This window comes from Sorex fumeus, unplaced genomic scaffold (assembly GCF_029834395.1).
Source record: "Sorex fumeus unplaced genomic scaffold, SorFum_2.1 ptg000030l, whole genome shotgun sequence".
Lineage (NCBI taxonomy): Eukaryota > Metazoa > Chordata > Mammalia > Eulipotyphla > Soricidae > Sorex > Sorex fumeus.
In genome coordinates, this window is record NW_026606087.1 from 11,743,995 (window position 1) to 11,756,275 (window position 12,281).

The 12,281-nt window shown below is 37.9% G+C and overlaps 1 protein-coding gene across 1 annotated transcript; it reads left to right on the top strand.

Moving 5' to 3' along the window:
- Positions 1–7,062: 7,062 nt before the first annotated feature.
- Positions 7,063–7,986, top strand: LOC130025406 (olfactory receptor 6-like). Its single transcript, XM_056116360.1, has one exon. It carries the CDS (start codon positions 7,063–7,065, stop codon positions 7,984–7,986), a length of 924 nt encoding a protein of 307 aa, XP_055972335.1.
- Positions 7,987–12,281: the final 4,295 nt, after the last annotated feature.

Consider the following 12,281-nt stretch of genomic DNA (forward strand, 5'->3'; position numbering starts at 1 on the left):
CTGTGCCAAAATATACAGTTCTATAAAGTTATAAGTATCTTGTTATAGTAGTTTATGTGACAATGCTAATTCAATGCATCAAAAGTCCATCTCCCAACTTTCCCCCAGAGACAGTTTCTATGGAGTTTTTGTGTTTTGTTGGGGAGGGAGTAATCTAGACTGAGTGTCCTCCTGTGGGCATCACCATTACAGATATTAAAGCAACGTTAAAAGTTAAATCTAGCTAATAGAAAAGAAATTTAAAAAAGATACTGCTTTTCTTCATTCCTGATCTTTTTTAACAATAAAATAATCATTTTTGTTTAATATTTAAAAAAATTCTTATTCTTACTTAAATTTTGAAACTAGATGGTTCAGCTCTAATAAAATACAAAGGTATAGAAAAGTGTTGTTTAATTTCCTAAGATCTATTGTACTGCCAATAAATGAGATGTTAGAATTCATATGGATTATGACAGGAGAGATATGAAGTGAACTCGATATGGATTTCAGTCATGTGATCTTCAAGACTCACATTAAAATGTATTACAATGAAACATGATATTTTTTTTCAACTGGACTAATAATTATTAGATTAAGTATTCCTCCTCCGCTGAAAGAACTGGCTTTTTGCTCTTAAATCTAATAAAGGAATTAATTTTATCCCTGATACATTTTATTCTATTTCAGACCACCTATTGTGGTTTATTGACAATAAACTAATGTATATGATTTATCTGTCAATCTTTTGAAATAGTGAACAAAACCATGACTCATTATAAGTCCTCTTTTCCAGAGCTTTGTCTGGGAAAGTTTTCAGTGTCTCTTATATCAGAGAAGGTAGCTGTACTGGGTAAGACTAAAATCACTGAGAAAAGAGAAACACTGTGCAGTCAGAGGTAACTGTGTCATGGAATAAGTATGAGTATCTGTGCTTTAAAAATATCTGCCAGTTTCTACAACTTTGAATAAACTCCATTGCTTAGTCTACCTTTTATCTTTCTTCACAGTATGACTTTTATTTTACTTTGAGGATAATTACTTTTATTTTAAAAGTCATATACTTTTATTTTAATTTGAGGATAATTAAAAATTATATAGTTTTTAGACCATGTGAATAAATTTTAGATTGTAATGAACTTTATTTGAACTTAGTAATCCAATTTTTAATTGTTAACATTTCATATTGAACACAGTATACAGTGAAAAAAATTTTAAACTTCCTGAAAAATATGACAATTCTAAACATGGCAATATATCTCAAAGCAGCTGAAGCCTTTACATGCATGAGTTCTGAAGTTAGATTTCTGGCACCCAGAGCACTGGGTAGGGCATCAAACCTAGACTCCACTGCTGGGCAGAGCAGATTGGGATACTCATCTACCGCTGATTTACTTTCTTCATTCTCCTTTGGTTACTCACAAAGAAACAAGTGTCTCTTCTGTGTCATCATTCTTATAAAATTTCTAGCATGTATTTTTATTTAATTTTACAGTGACTGATGCACAATTCAGAACAGTGATCTGTAGGCTCTCTCATTTGTAGATGCATTGACCAATAATAGATAAGGGTCCTCACTTTGCACTGTTCTGAGCACGATTGACAATTTACAAGCATTCATCAAATGGGTGAATGTTGTCTGGAATGCAAGCAGTGAGTTCTAGTCACTGTGGAGCCTTATTAGCCCATTGCCTCACCTTTTGTTATGACGACTCTTTTTGTGCCAATCACTCTCCTCTCAAACTTTTCTCACCTCACTTACTTAAAAAACAATTTTTTGAGGGGTCCACACTTGACTATTCTTAGGACTGACTCCTAGGTCTGAGCTCAGAGGTCAATTCTGCTGGAGCTCAGGGAACCATATGGGGTGCTGGGGAATCTAACTCAGGTTGATCACATGCAAAGAAAGTGCCCTGCCCACTGCACTATAAGTCTGGCCCCATTTTACTTCATTTATACTGATCAAATTGTGGATGTGGTTCATAGTTCAACAAAAGTGTTGCTTCACATATCTGTTGTTATATTACATAAAGCAGTTTTATAATTGCTCCTTATATTTTTACACATTAGTTTTGAATCTAACATTGATATGACATTGGTTTTAAAAAGGTTTTATTGTCTCATTTTCATGGATAAGAAAAAACTGTGGTTTATGGAACTGGTGTGGTAGTACAGTAGAGCTTTGACTTTGTAAGTGACTGACCCAGATTTGATCCCTGGTACTCTTATGGGTTCCTGAGCCACCCAGAAGTGACCTCTGGGCTCAGGGCCAGTAGTATACCCTGAGAACTGCTGGGTGTAACCCCAAAAGCAAAATAATAAAAGAAGAAAAGAAACTGTATTAAAGATATTTTTATAATATTTAATGTCTTAAAAATGAAGCAATATAGATTTGAACCAGATTTTTTCTGATGTCTAAATTAAAATTATTTTCCATCATATTACTTCCAAACTAACTTCCTTGCATAAAATGTCACTTTCCATACTTTTTTAGGTTCCTAAGTCAGACAGAATCATCTCCTCTGTCATTGGAGATATTAGAGCACTTTAAATTTTGCATCTCTCTTATAGCTCATGTGTGCTATGTGCTCTTAAATTATGTATTAATTATTATATAATTATATAAATGTACATGTATAGTGTGCCACCTTTTTTTACTTAGAATGTTAGGTTATGAAGGCATGACTTACATTCTACACATTTTTTGATATTACAGTACCCTATTCATAAGAGCTTTATAAAGTAAGGATGCTATTTTTCTAGAGAATGAGAAAATAAATGTAATGGATTCCTTATTATTAATTATTAATATTTTGTTTATGTGTTAGTTTTTATAATTTAGTATTATATTATCTTGCACGAATATAAAGAAAGGGTCACACCCTACATACAGGTATAAGGAGTTAATAGGTGGATGTAGATTCAGCTTTCCTGTCCAGGTCCCCTGGACAAAGTCTTGGCAGCAGAAAGTTTCCCTAGAGTCAGAAGAGGATGAACTAGCCTCTTGGGAAGAAGATGTGGACCAAATTACAGGGTGTATTAAATATATTCTCCTGCTTTCTTTCCTGCCTTTTTGTACTGGTACTGCAATACCTACGCTGCAGAAAGTAGAGTTCAGACATCAATCTCTTGGGAATAGAAAATCTATGTAACAATCTACTTTGCCATACATAGATTAAATGTCTGAACATTTTTTTGTGCTCAAAAACTAGTTGTGTGGACTCCAGTGAGAGATTGAAGGTACCAGGTAAGTTTTGCTGGTTCCTGTCGAAAGTCACAAGAAAGATAAAGATATTTGAGGAGATCTATGCAAACACCGTTAGCAGATAGAAGAAAAGCCGTTTTCAAGAATATTTGTGGAAATGATAATTTAGCACATATGTACCCAAGATTGGGATAATATAGGCAGGCATGGGATTTTTACTGGACCAAGGCACAAAAAAATAGACATATTTTCACCAGAAAAGTCTTTTGGTGGCATTGCAGTGTTTTGTTGAAAAGAAAAATATATACACTATAAGACAAATGATTTCTTTACCCAAATATAATGAAAACTCTAGAACTCAATGCTTTCATTCTAAAAATGAAGTAAGAGAAGTAAGAGAGAATTCAAAATATGTACACTATAAGACAAATGATTTCTTTACCCAAATATAATGAAAATTCTAGAACTCAATGCTTTAGTTCTAAAAATAAAGTAAGAAAAGTAAGAGAGAATTGTGCATCTCTCCACGTTTCACAATAGAGCCTGTAAAAAATATTCATTGTAAAATGTGGAGAATACAGTTGTGCTTAAATATATAAAATCAATATGTTAGAGAGAAGACCATGAAAAAATTATAAATGATATCCTGTCAGAGCACTTTAAAGATACTATAATTATATTCTCAGGAAATGTGGTTATCACATTTTCCTAGAAGCAGAGAAATATGAATAACAGAATAAGATAAACAGTAGTATGTTTATATAAACATATGTAAGCAGCATATATGAGTTTACTAAATACATGTTAGCAGAAAGAGTATTATCACGGGCCAATTCCCCTATTAAGTACTTACTGGTGCATATCACATTTACTTTTATAGCAAATTGGAAATTAGTCATTATTAATATAATTGTATATTAATAGAAATAGATATGAAGTATGTTATTGATAAATATTCTCTTTAGGATGACATAGGTAATGAACTTTCTCCTAAAAATCAGTAATTTTAACAGGTGTGTACAAAGCTAGGTGTGTGGAAAATTGTGCCGCTTACATTAAAAATATGGAATTTTATTTTTCTTAAAGCAAAATCTCTATACTTTCGCTATTGGGACAGAAACAAGGGAAAACCTACTTTCTGAACCAGAGATTTTTCCAAAGTGAGATATTGGGTCAAGGATCAAGATCAGAACTGCTCACTGTTGGTCTGCCTCATTGATAAAGGAGCTGGTCGGGAAGCTGGATAAGATAAAGTCTCTTTCTGCCCTGCAATTATACTAAACTCTGCCACCATATGCTGTTATGGAAAAGAGACAGTGGCACCAATATTAGGAATTTTAGTACTTTATTCTTCTGTCCCTTTTCATGAATCACGGTCAGAATATAGAATATTTGTAGTCCAATTAAATAACCTTATTTGACCTACCGCTCTCTATGTGCTTGATGGGAATATGGTGACAAGTTGATTGGCAGAGAATAATATGAAGGTAGGACCTGAGTTCTGTCTTTGTGGAATAGCATGGTATTTAATAAAAATATGTCATTTAATTTTTTAAGTAATTACTCCTCATGACATATTTCCTTTAATACAGTTTAAGTAATTGGGCTATCTCACATATAATTCTTTCCTTTGGTGTTAGATTATTTTTCTAAATTTATATTCATAAGCTTTCTTGCCTCCTTTCACTTACTTGATTAGGTAGAACTGAGAACAATGGCTGATTTTTAAAAGACCTAACCTACCAAATGACCAGAGACTGTCAGACAACCATAGACTCTTCGGTGTCCTTAGATACCACAGATATGATTGGCATGGAAGTATGTTATATGTACAAGTTGGGATTGTGCCCAAAGATGTATAGACTAAGGGGTCCATGCTTTGTGCTGGTGAATATACTGAGGATAGTATTACTTTGCCTCTGATTTACTTCTGTGAGTTGCAGAGGTCCTAGAAATTAGATAATTTATGTATTATTGCATATTCATTTAATATTTTTGTGCTAGTCAGTCACTATTCCAAAAATTGTGATCATAGTCTAGAAGGACAGAGTTTTGAGTTTTGAATGGTAAAGCACAGTAAGAAAAAAATTTCACTGCATGAGGGATGATGCACTGGGAGCAAATGCTGTTCAGGTACATGACACAGATTGGATGAGATCTTTCTTAACTGGAATCTTTAATCAGCAGACAAGGACTGAACAATGGATTTAATAGAAGAAGGGAAGAATATACACAAAGTACAAAGTTATTATAGATAGCTAGAGAGATAGATAAGTGGGTTGAAGAATATTTTGTACACAGAAGGATATTTTGGATTTGATTCCTGATATATTTCCCCTTAGTTCTGAACCAGAAGTAGCCCCTAAACACCAGTAGGTATAGCCTCAAGCCAATTATATCACGATCACGATCATCCTGTTGTTCGTTGATTGCCTCGAGCAGGCACCAGTAACTCTTGTCTCCTTCATCCTAGCCCTGAGATTTTAAAGTGCCATATTCAAGGCTCTTTCAGGGCTAGGAGAATGAGACCCATCATTGTTACTGGTATTTGGCATATTGGGTACGCCACGGAGAGTTTGCCAGACTATTATATATATATATATATATATATATATATATATAGGTAAAGGTAAAGGCCCTCCCGTTGATCGTCGATTTGCTCGAGCGGGTCCAGTAACGTCTCCATTGGAGACTTTGTTGTTACTGTGTCTGGCATATCGAATACTCTCAGTAGCTTGCCGGTCTCTATATATTCTTCACCCAGGGCTGGTGAGGATGAGCAGTGGTGGCGACTTCAGCTCCCCACTGCTGCTCGCAGGCTTCAGCAGGGCGCTCCTGATGACCAACACCAGTACCCACTTTGGGGAGTCAGGGCAGAACTCTTGGCAAGCTACCAAGAATATCCTGCCTGCATGGCAGAACCTGGCAAGCTCCCCATGGTGTATTCAATATGCCAAAAACAGTAACAATGATGAGTCTCATTTCCCTGGCCCTGAAAGAGCCTCCAATGCGGCACCGTTGGGAAGGAAGAGTAAGGAGAGTCTGCTAAAATCTCAGGGCTAGGATGAATGGAGATGTTACTGGTGTTACTGACATTACTGGCACCCACTCGAGCAAATCAATGAACAACGGGATGGGATGACAGTGATACAGTGATACAATAATATATATATATATGTGTATATATTATATGTCTATAGGAGTCATTAGATAAAAAATTAATAGGATGTGTCTAGAACATGGAATACCATTTATAGGTTCATAACAATAAGGCTAGACAAATAGGGATTAAAATATGTAGTGCTCCTCTATGTAGTAGCAAAAGCATTTCCATTTTCTTTTCTAAAGGCAATGGAGACTTATTAAGGGATGTCTCAAGTGACTATCACTTTATAATATTCATAGACTATGCTGAAGAAACTGACAAAAGGAAGATAATGAAAATTCAAATATTAAACTCAAGGAACATTTTCTGAAGCAATATCTCCCATGTTTCCTTATAGAGGAAAACCTCTATGTCCTGTGATTTATTAATTAAACAAAGATCTGGAATCAACAACAGGGAGATTTGTAGTCTAAGTTCATTGACAAGGAAACTCAGAAGAGAGTGAGAGAAGTAATACTACGTCTTTTGTCAGGTGAGTGAGTGGTGTGGAAATCACTGTGATTCTTGAAACTTCATTATAATAAATTGACAGAAATGTATCCATCACAATTGGAAGGATTCCATACTCCAAATGAAAAGAAGTTACTTTTTAGTTTCATTCATAACAAAGACTGATTTGATAACTTATATTGGTCTCCTGTCTGATACACAGTTAACTCCATCAGTTGTGTCATTATCATAGAAGATTCCTGTACTTCTCAGTGCTGTTGTCATGCTGGAGAAAAACATCACTCTGGTCAGTGAATTCATCCTGGTGGGCTTTCCCACTGCCCCATGGTTACAGATTCTACTCTTTTTTCTCTTCCTTGTGGTCTACCTATTGGTGATAGCAGAGAATCTCATCATCATGCTTACTGTTTGGGTCACTGGCTCCCTCCATAAACCCATGTACTATTTTCTGTGTAGTTTGTCCTTTCTGGAAGTCTGGTATGTATCTGTTACAGTTCCTAAAATGTTGGATGGATTTCTCCTGCAGAGACGGCGCATCTCCTTCACAGGGTGCATGGCTCAGCTCTACTTTTTCATCTCACTTGCCTGCACAGAATGTGTGCTCCTAGCCGCCATGGCCTATGACCGCTATGTAGCCATCTGCCACCCTCTCCAATACCCAGTCATCATGACTACTGGTTATTGTCTACAGCTGATGGCTTTCTCCTATTTCAGTGGTTTTATGATCTCCGTCATCAAAGTCTACTTTATTTCTCATGTTGCCTTCTGTGGCTCCAATGTTATGAATCACTTTTTCTGTGACATCTCACCAATCCTCAAACTGGCCTGCAAAGACATGTCTACAGCTGAGTTAGTGGACTTTGCCTTGGCTATTGTCATTCTTGTCTTCCCTCTTATTACTACTGTCCTCTCCTATGTCTACATTGTCTCCACCATTCTACGTATACCCTCCACCCAAGGAAGGAAGAAGGCCTTCTCCACTTGTGCATCTCACCTCACTGTAGTCATCATCTATTACACAGCCATGATTTTTATGTATGTTCGCCCCAGAGCTATTGCATCCTTTAATTCCAACAAACTGATCTCTGCTGTGTATGCTGTCCTCACACCTTTGCTAAATCCTTTCATTTATTGCCTTAGGAACCAGGAAGTCAAGAATGCTATCAAGAAGACCGTTGGGGGTTAAAAAATGTCTTCTGCTAAGCTAAACTCTGTCATGTGGAGGAAGTGACAATGTCCCATGAAGATTGCATTCCTATAATTCTTATTATGACTTTTTATCTTAGTGTATCTCTATAGATAAAGATTCTTAAATCACAAGCTGGAAAGAGAAAAAGTAATGGAAATAGGATACTGTTTCTATTATATATGGTTTTACCATTAAATTATTTTAACATGTACTATATATAGTTAAAATTATTTTGAAATCACAAATGATAAATATTGACCAAAACTTATACATGTTCATTATAATAATAAACAATTTTATTCTAATTATTGTCATAGGTGATAGCACAATGGTAGGGTGTTTGCCTTGCATGCAGCCCCAACCGACCCAGGTTCAATTCTTCTGTCCCTCTCGGAGAGCCTGGCAAACTACCGAGAGTATCTCGCCTGCACGGCAAAGCCTGGCAAGCTACCCGTGACATATTTGATATGCCAAACACAGTAACAACAAGTCTTACAATGTTGTTAGGCCCGCTCGAGCAAATTGATGAGCAACGGGAGGACAGTGACAGTGACAACACCTCTATGAGTTAATTATTATTACGTATATAATTTAACAGATTAACTCCGCACGGCAGAGTCTGGCAAACTTCCCGTGTCGTACTCAATATGCCAAATACCAGTAACAATGATGGGTCTCATTCTCCTAATCCTGAAAGAGCATTGAAATGGCTCTTTTAAAATCTCAGGGCTAGGAAGAAGGTGATGGTATTGATGCCTGCTCGAGGAAACCAACAAACAACAGGATGATTGTGATCGTGATCGTGAATTTAACAGATCAGGGAACTTATGAGAACACAAAGAAGTTAAATAAGCTGACTAAGAATTAGAGAGCTCAGGAGGTAAGACACTTGCTGTGACTGGTTTGAATTACTGGCACCATATATAGGCTTCTGAACACCACTAGAGGTGACTCCTAAGCAGAGAGCAAGAATAACCCCTGAGCACTGCCAGATGTGTCCCCCCCAAAAAAAATGAAGCAAAAGCTTCCAAGATTGCACACTTACTATATTAATTTTTTTTAATACAAGCAGCTTAGCACTATAGTATGTTGTTTAGATTTGATCTGGGTCCGCTCGAGCAAATCGATGAACAACGGGAAGACAGTGCTACAGACAGTCTTTAATAGTTCTAGAGGCATATTAGTTAATAAATACTTATAACTGAAGATTACAAATAATCCAGTCAGTAATGTATGTATAGATGCCATGATAATTGATAATGGAGTGGTAATGGTGATAAATGATAGTATTGATGAATATTATTTGCATTTAAATTGTGTTAGTGGTGACAAGCAACAATTAATATTAAATAAGAATGCTGATCATTGCATATTACTACTTCTAGGATTTTTTTTCCTTCTTTCAGATTAGCTAATTTCTTAACATAAGAGCAGAATTAAACTTTTTTGTAAGAGAGAAAAAGATCCAGTATTATGTCAACTTTGGCAGTTGCTGTCTTTTTGGGTACTTTCTTTGGACACAAAATTTTATGACTATCAGCAAATTAATGAACATCATACATGAGCATATAGATCTGCACTAAGATCTGTGTGCCTAAAGTAGGTAAAGGAAAAAACATAATAACCTCTCAATTTCTGTATTGCAAACGATAATGTCCAAAAGAAGGAGAGAAAGAGAGAGAGAGGCTGGGAGAGAGACAGAGACAGAGTCAGAGAGAAAGACAGAGAGGAAAATTGGGGGCTGTCAGGAGGAAAGCTGGGGTGAATGATATCATGCAATATTTGTTTTTCACCCTCTGCTGCCTTCCTTTGAATTTAGATACGAAATTTTGTAACAAACAATGGGTGGGGAAAGAGAATAAGGGGTGTGTGTACACAGATAGAGTACAGCAGTAAGGTGCTTGTTGTGCCATGGCTGACCTGGATTTGATCGACATTATCACATAAGGTCTCCTGAGCATACCCAGGAGTGATCCCTGAGCATCAAGGCAGGACTAAGCCCTAAGCACAGCTGAATGTGGACCCCTTCCCTGCCAAATAGTGGGAGGGTCTGAGAATAAGAGTGATCAGACCATAAGGTCAGTGGTGGAGGGTCACAGGCACTTCAGTGGTGGTGATGTGCAAAACTTCGTGCATCAATTCTATAACATTTGACACTGTTGTAACCATATTACCTAGACTACAATATAGTTTTTTTTTAATAAAGTTTGTATGTTTAAAAAGAAGAAAATCTAAGAGTCAAAAGAAATAAGAGCACACTCAAATAACTAAAAGGTGTTTCTTATAAAAATGATAATTTTTTTGACAATTTAGAGAGCTATGAGAAGTTGTTACAGAAGAAAGTAGTTTCTTACTGATTGTGAATTTCCTCTCACAATGTAGGTGATATAGATGGGACCCGGACCCCAGCTGCGTCCTTCGTCCTCCCTCACTTGCCAAATCTCCCCATCCCACCTCATCCCCTCCCGCCCGCCCCACCACACTGCATGTGGACAGGGGAAGCTGCCCTCCTGGCTCCCTGTCTGGTACTTCTCAGCCACATGCTCCAGGAACAGCTGGGGGCTCCTTGCCAAGTCTGGGAGTCCCCTTGCTTGTTGGTGCCTCCGCTGGAGATGGGGGAGCAGATAGTCCCTGCTTGTGCCCTCGTTTCACTGCAGAGTTCACACTGATTTCCCCACAGACTTTCAACCATAACCACTAGCTCTTCTGTCTGCGGCCTGGACGGGCAGGGACCCCAGGCTTGTCCCCTCTCTTGTAGAAACCAGTCACTCCTCAGTCCCTCCTCCTGTTCTATGTCTTGCCCCTCCGAGTCACTTCTTCAGGATGGTGGGCAGGTCCCCCCACCCGCCCTTTTTTTACACTGGTAACTTTTAAGAGAACACTCCAGGAACTAGTACCAGAGGCACTGAGGCATGGGTTGGGGGTCACCTGTTTCCTTACAGAGAAACCCCAAATAATAAAGGAAAAGAGCCCCCATCCCCAATCCCCAAAAAACAATATAGGTGATATAGATTCATGTGTATATAATGAGCCATTGAGAGGCATTTTCAGCTTCTGCAAGAATGAATCTTGAACTCAGTGCATCTACCAGGAAAATAAGGCAGTTACTGACAGAAGTAGGGACAAGGTGACTTGACTGATTGATCACTCAGCCTTCGCGACAGAGCTCTTCCATTCTGAGAGACAGATGTCAATTCCCACTGGATTGAGTTCTTCTAGAACTAAAGTTAAACTTGCTCTTCTTGCTCTTGAATCTGCAATATCAGCCACAGTGCCTGGCAATGGGGCTGAATATCTTTTTTTTCCACCTCCCACTTCTTTATATTGTTTAGCTGCTTCTAGGACTTAAAGGAATTGATGCATCACTCTGACTTTGTTGCCTTCTTAACTTCCAATTTGCTGGGCCAATTGAAGGCAACAAGAGGAAACTGAGGAAAAGAGATAACAAAGGGTTCTTCCCTTTTCCATTGTTTCAAAACCAGCTCCAACTATAACTCCTGCAACTGAGGTGCCCTTTCAAGGCTGCAGTATGAGTTTCTGCACTGTCCAAATGTGGGTCAACACCCTTCTTGGTTGTCTTCACTTTGCTCAACCTCAGTGAATAATTGTAGCACTGAACTGTAGCACTGTCCTCCTGTTGTTCATCGATTTGCTTGAGTGGGCACCAGTAATGTCTCCATCGTGAGACTTGTTGTTACAGTTTTTTCCATATCAAATATGCCCCAGGGAGCTTGCCAGCCTCTGCCCTGTGTGTGGGATACTCTTGGTAGCTTTCTGGGCTCTCTGAGAGGGATGGAGGAATCGAATCCAGGTCTGCCTCATGCAAGGCAAACACCCTACCTACTGTGCTATTGCTCCAGTGAATAATTATGACAATTAGTTCTACTCAAAAATTCGATCAGGGGCCTAGAGAGATAGCACAGCGGGTAGGGTGTTTGCCTTGCATGTGGCCCACCCGGGTTCAATTCCCAGCATTCCATATGGTCCCCTGAGCACCACCAGGAGTAACTCCTGAGTGCAGAGCAGGAGTAGTCCCTGTGCATCGCCAGGTGTGACCCAAAAAGCAAAAAAAAATTCTATCAGGTACACTTTTGTTTCTTATGGAATCCCAAATGATAAGACAGTAGACATGGAAATACATTTCAATGGAGTGTTTTGAATAAAAACAGCTCCATAAGGGCCCACAGGATTACATTTTCAAGTAGTTCTCTATAAAGAACATTTAATTTTCTTCCACCCATATGATGTCAAATGGGATTCATTCTGCAATCTCTGAATAAACACATTTAGCA

Excerpts from the sequence above, each read along its gene's own strand:
- LOC130025406 (XM_056116360.1), top strand. The coding sequence starts at position 7,063 with ATGCTGGAGAAAAACATCACTCTGGTCAGTGAATTCATCCTGGTGGGC.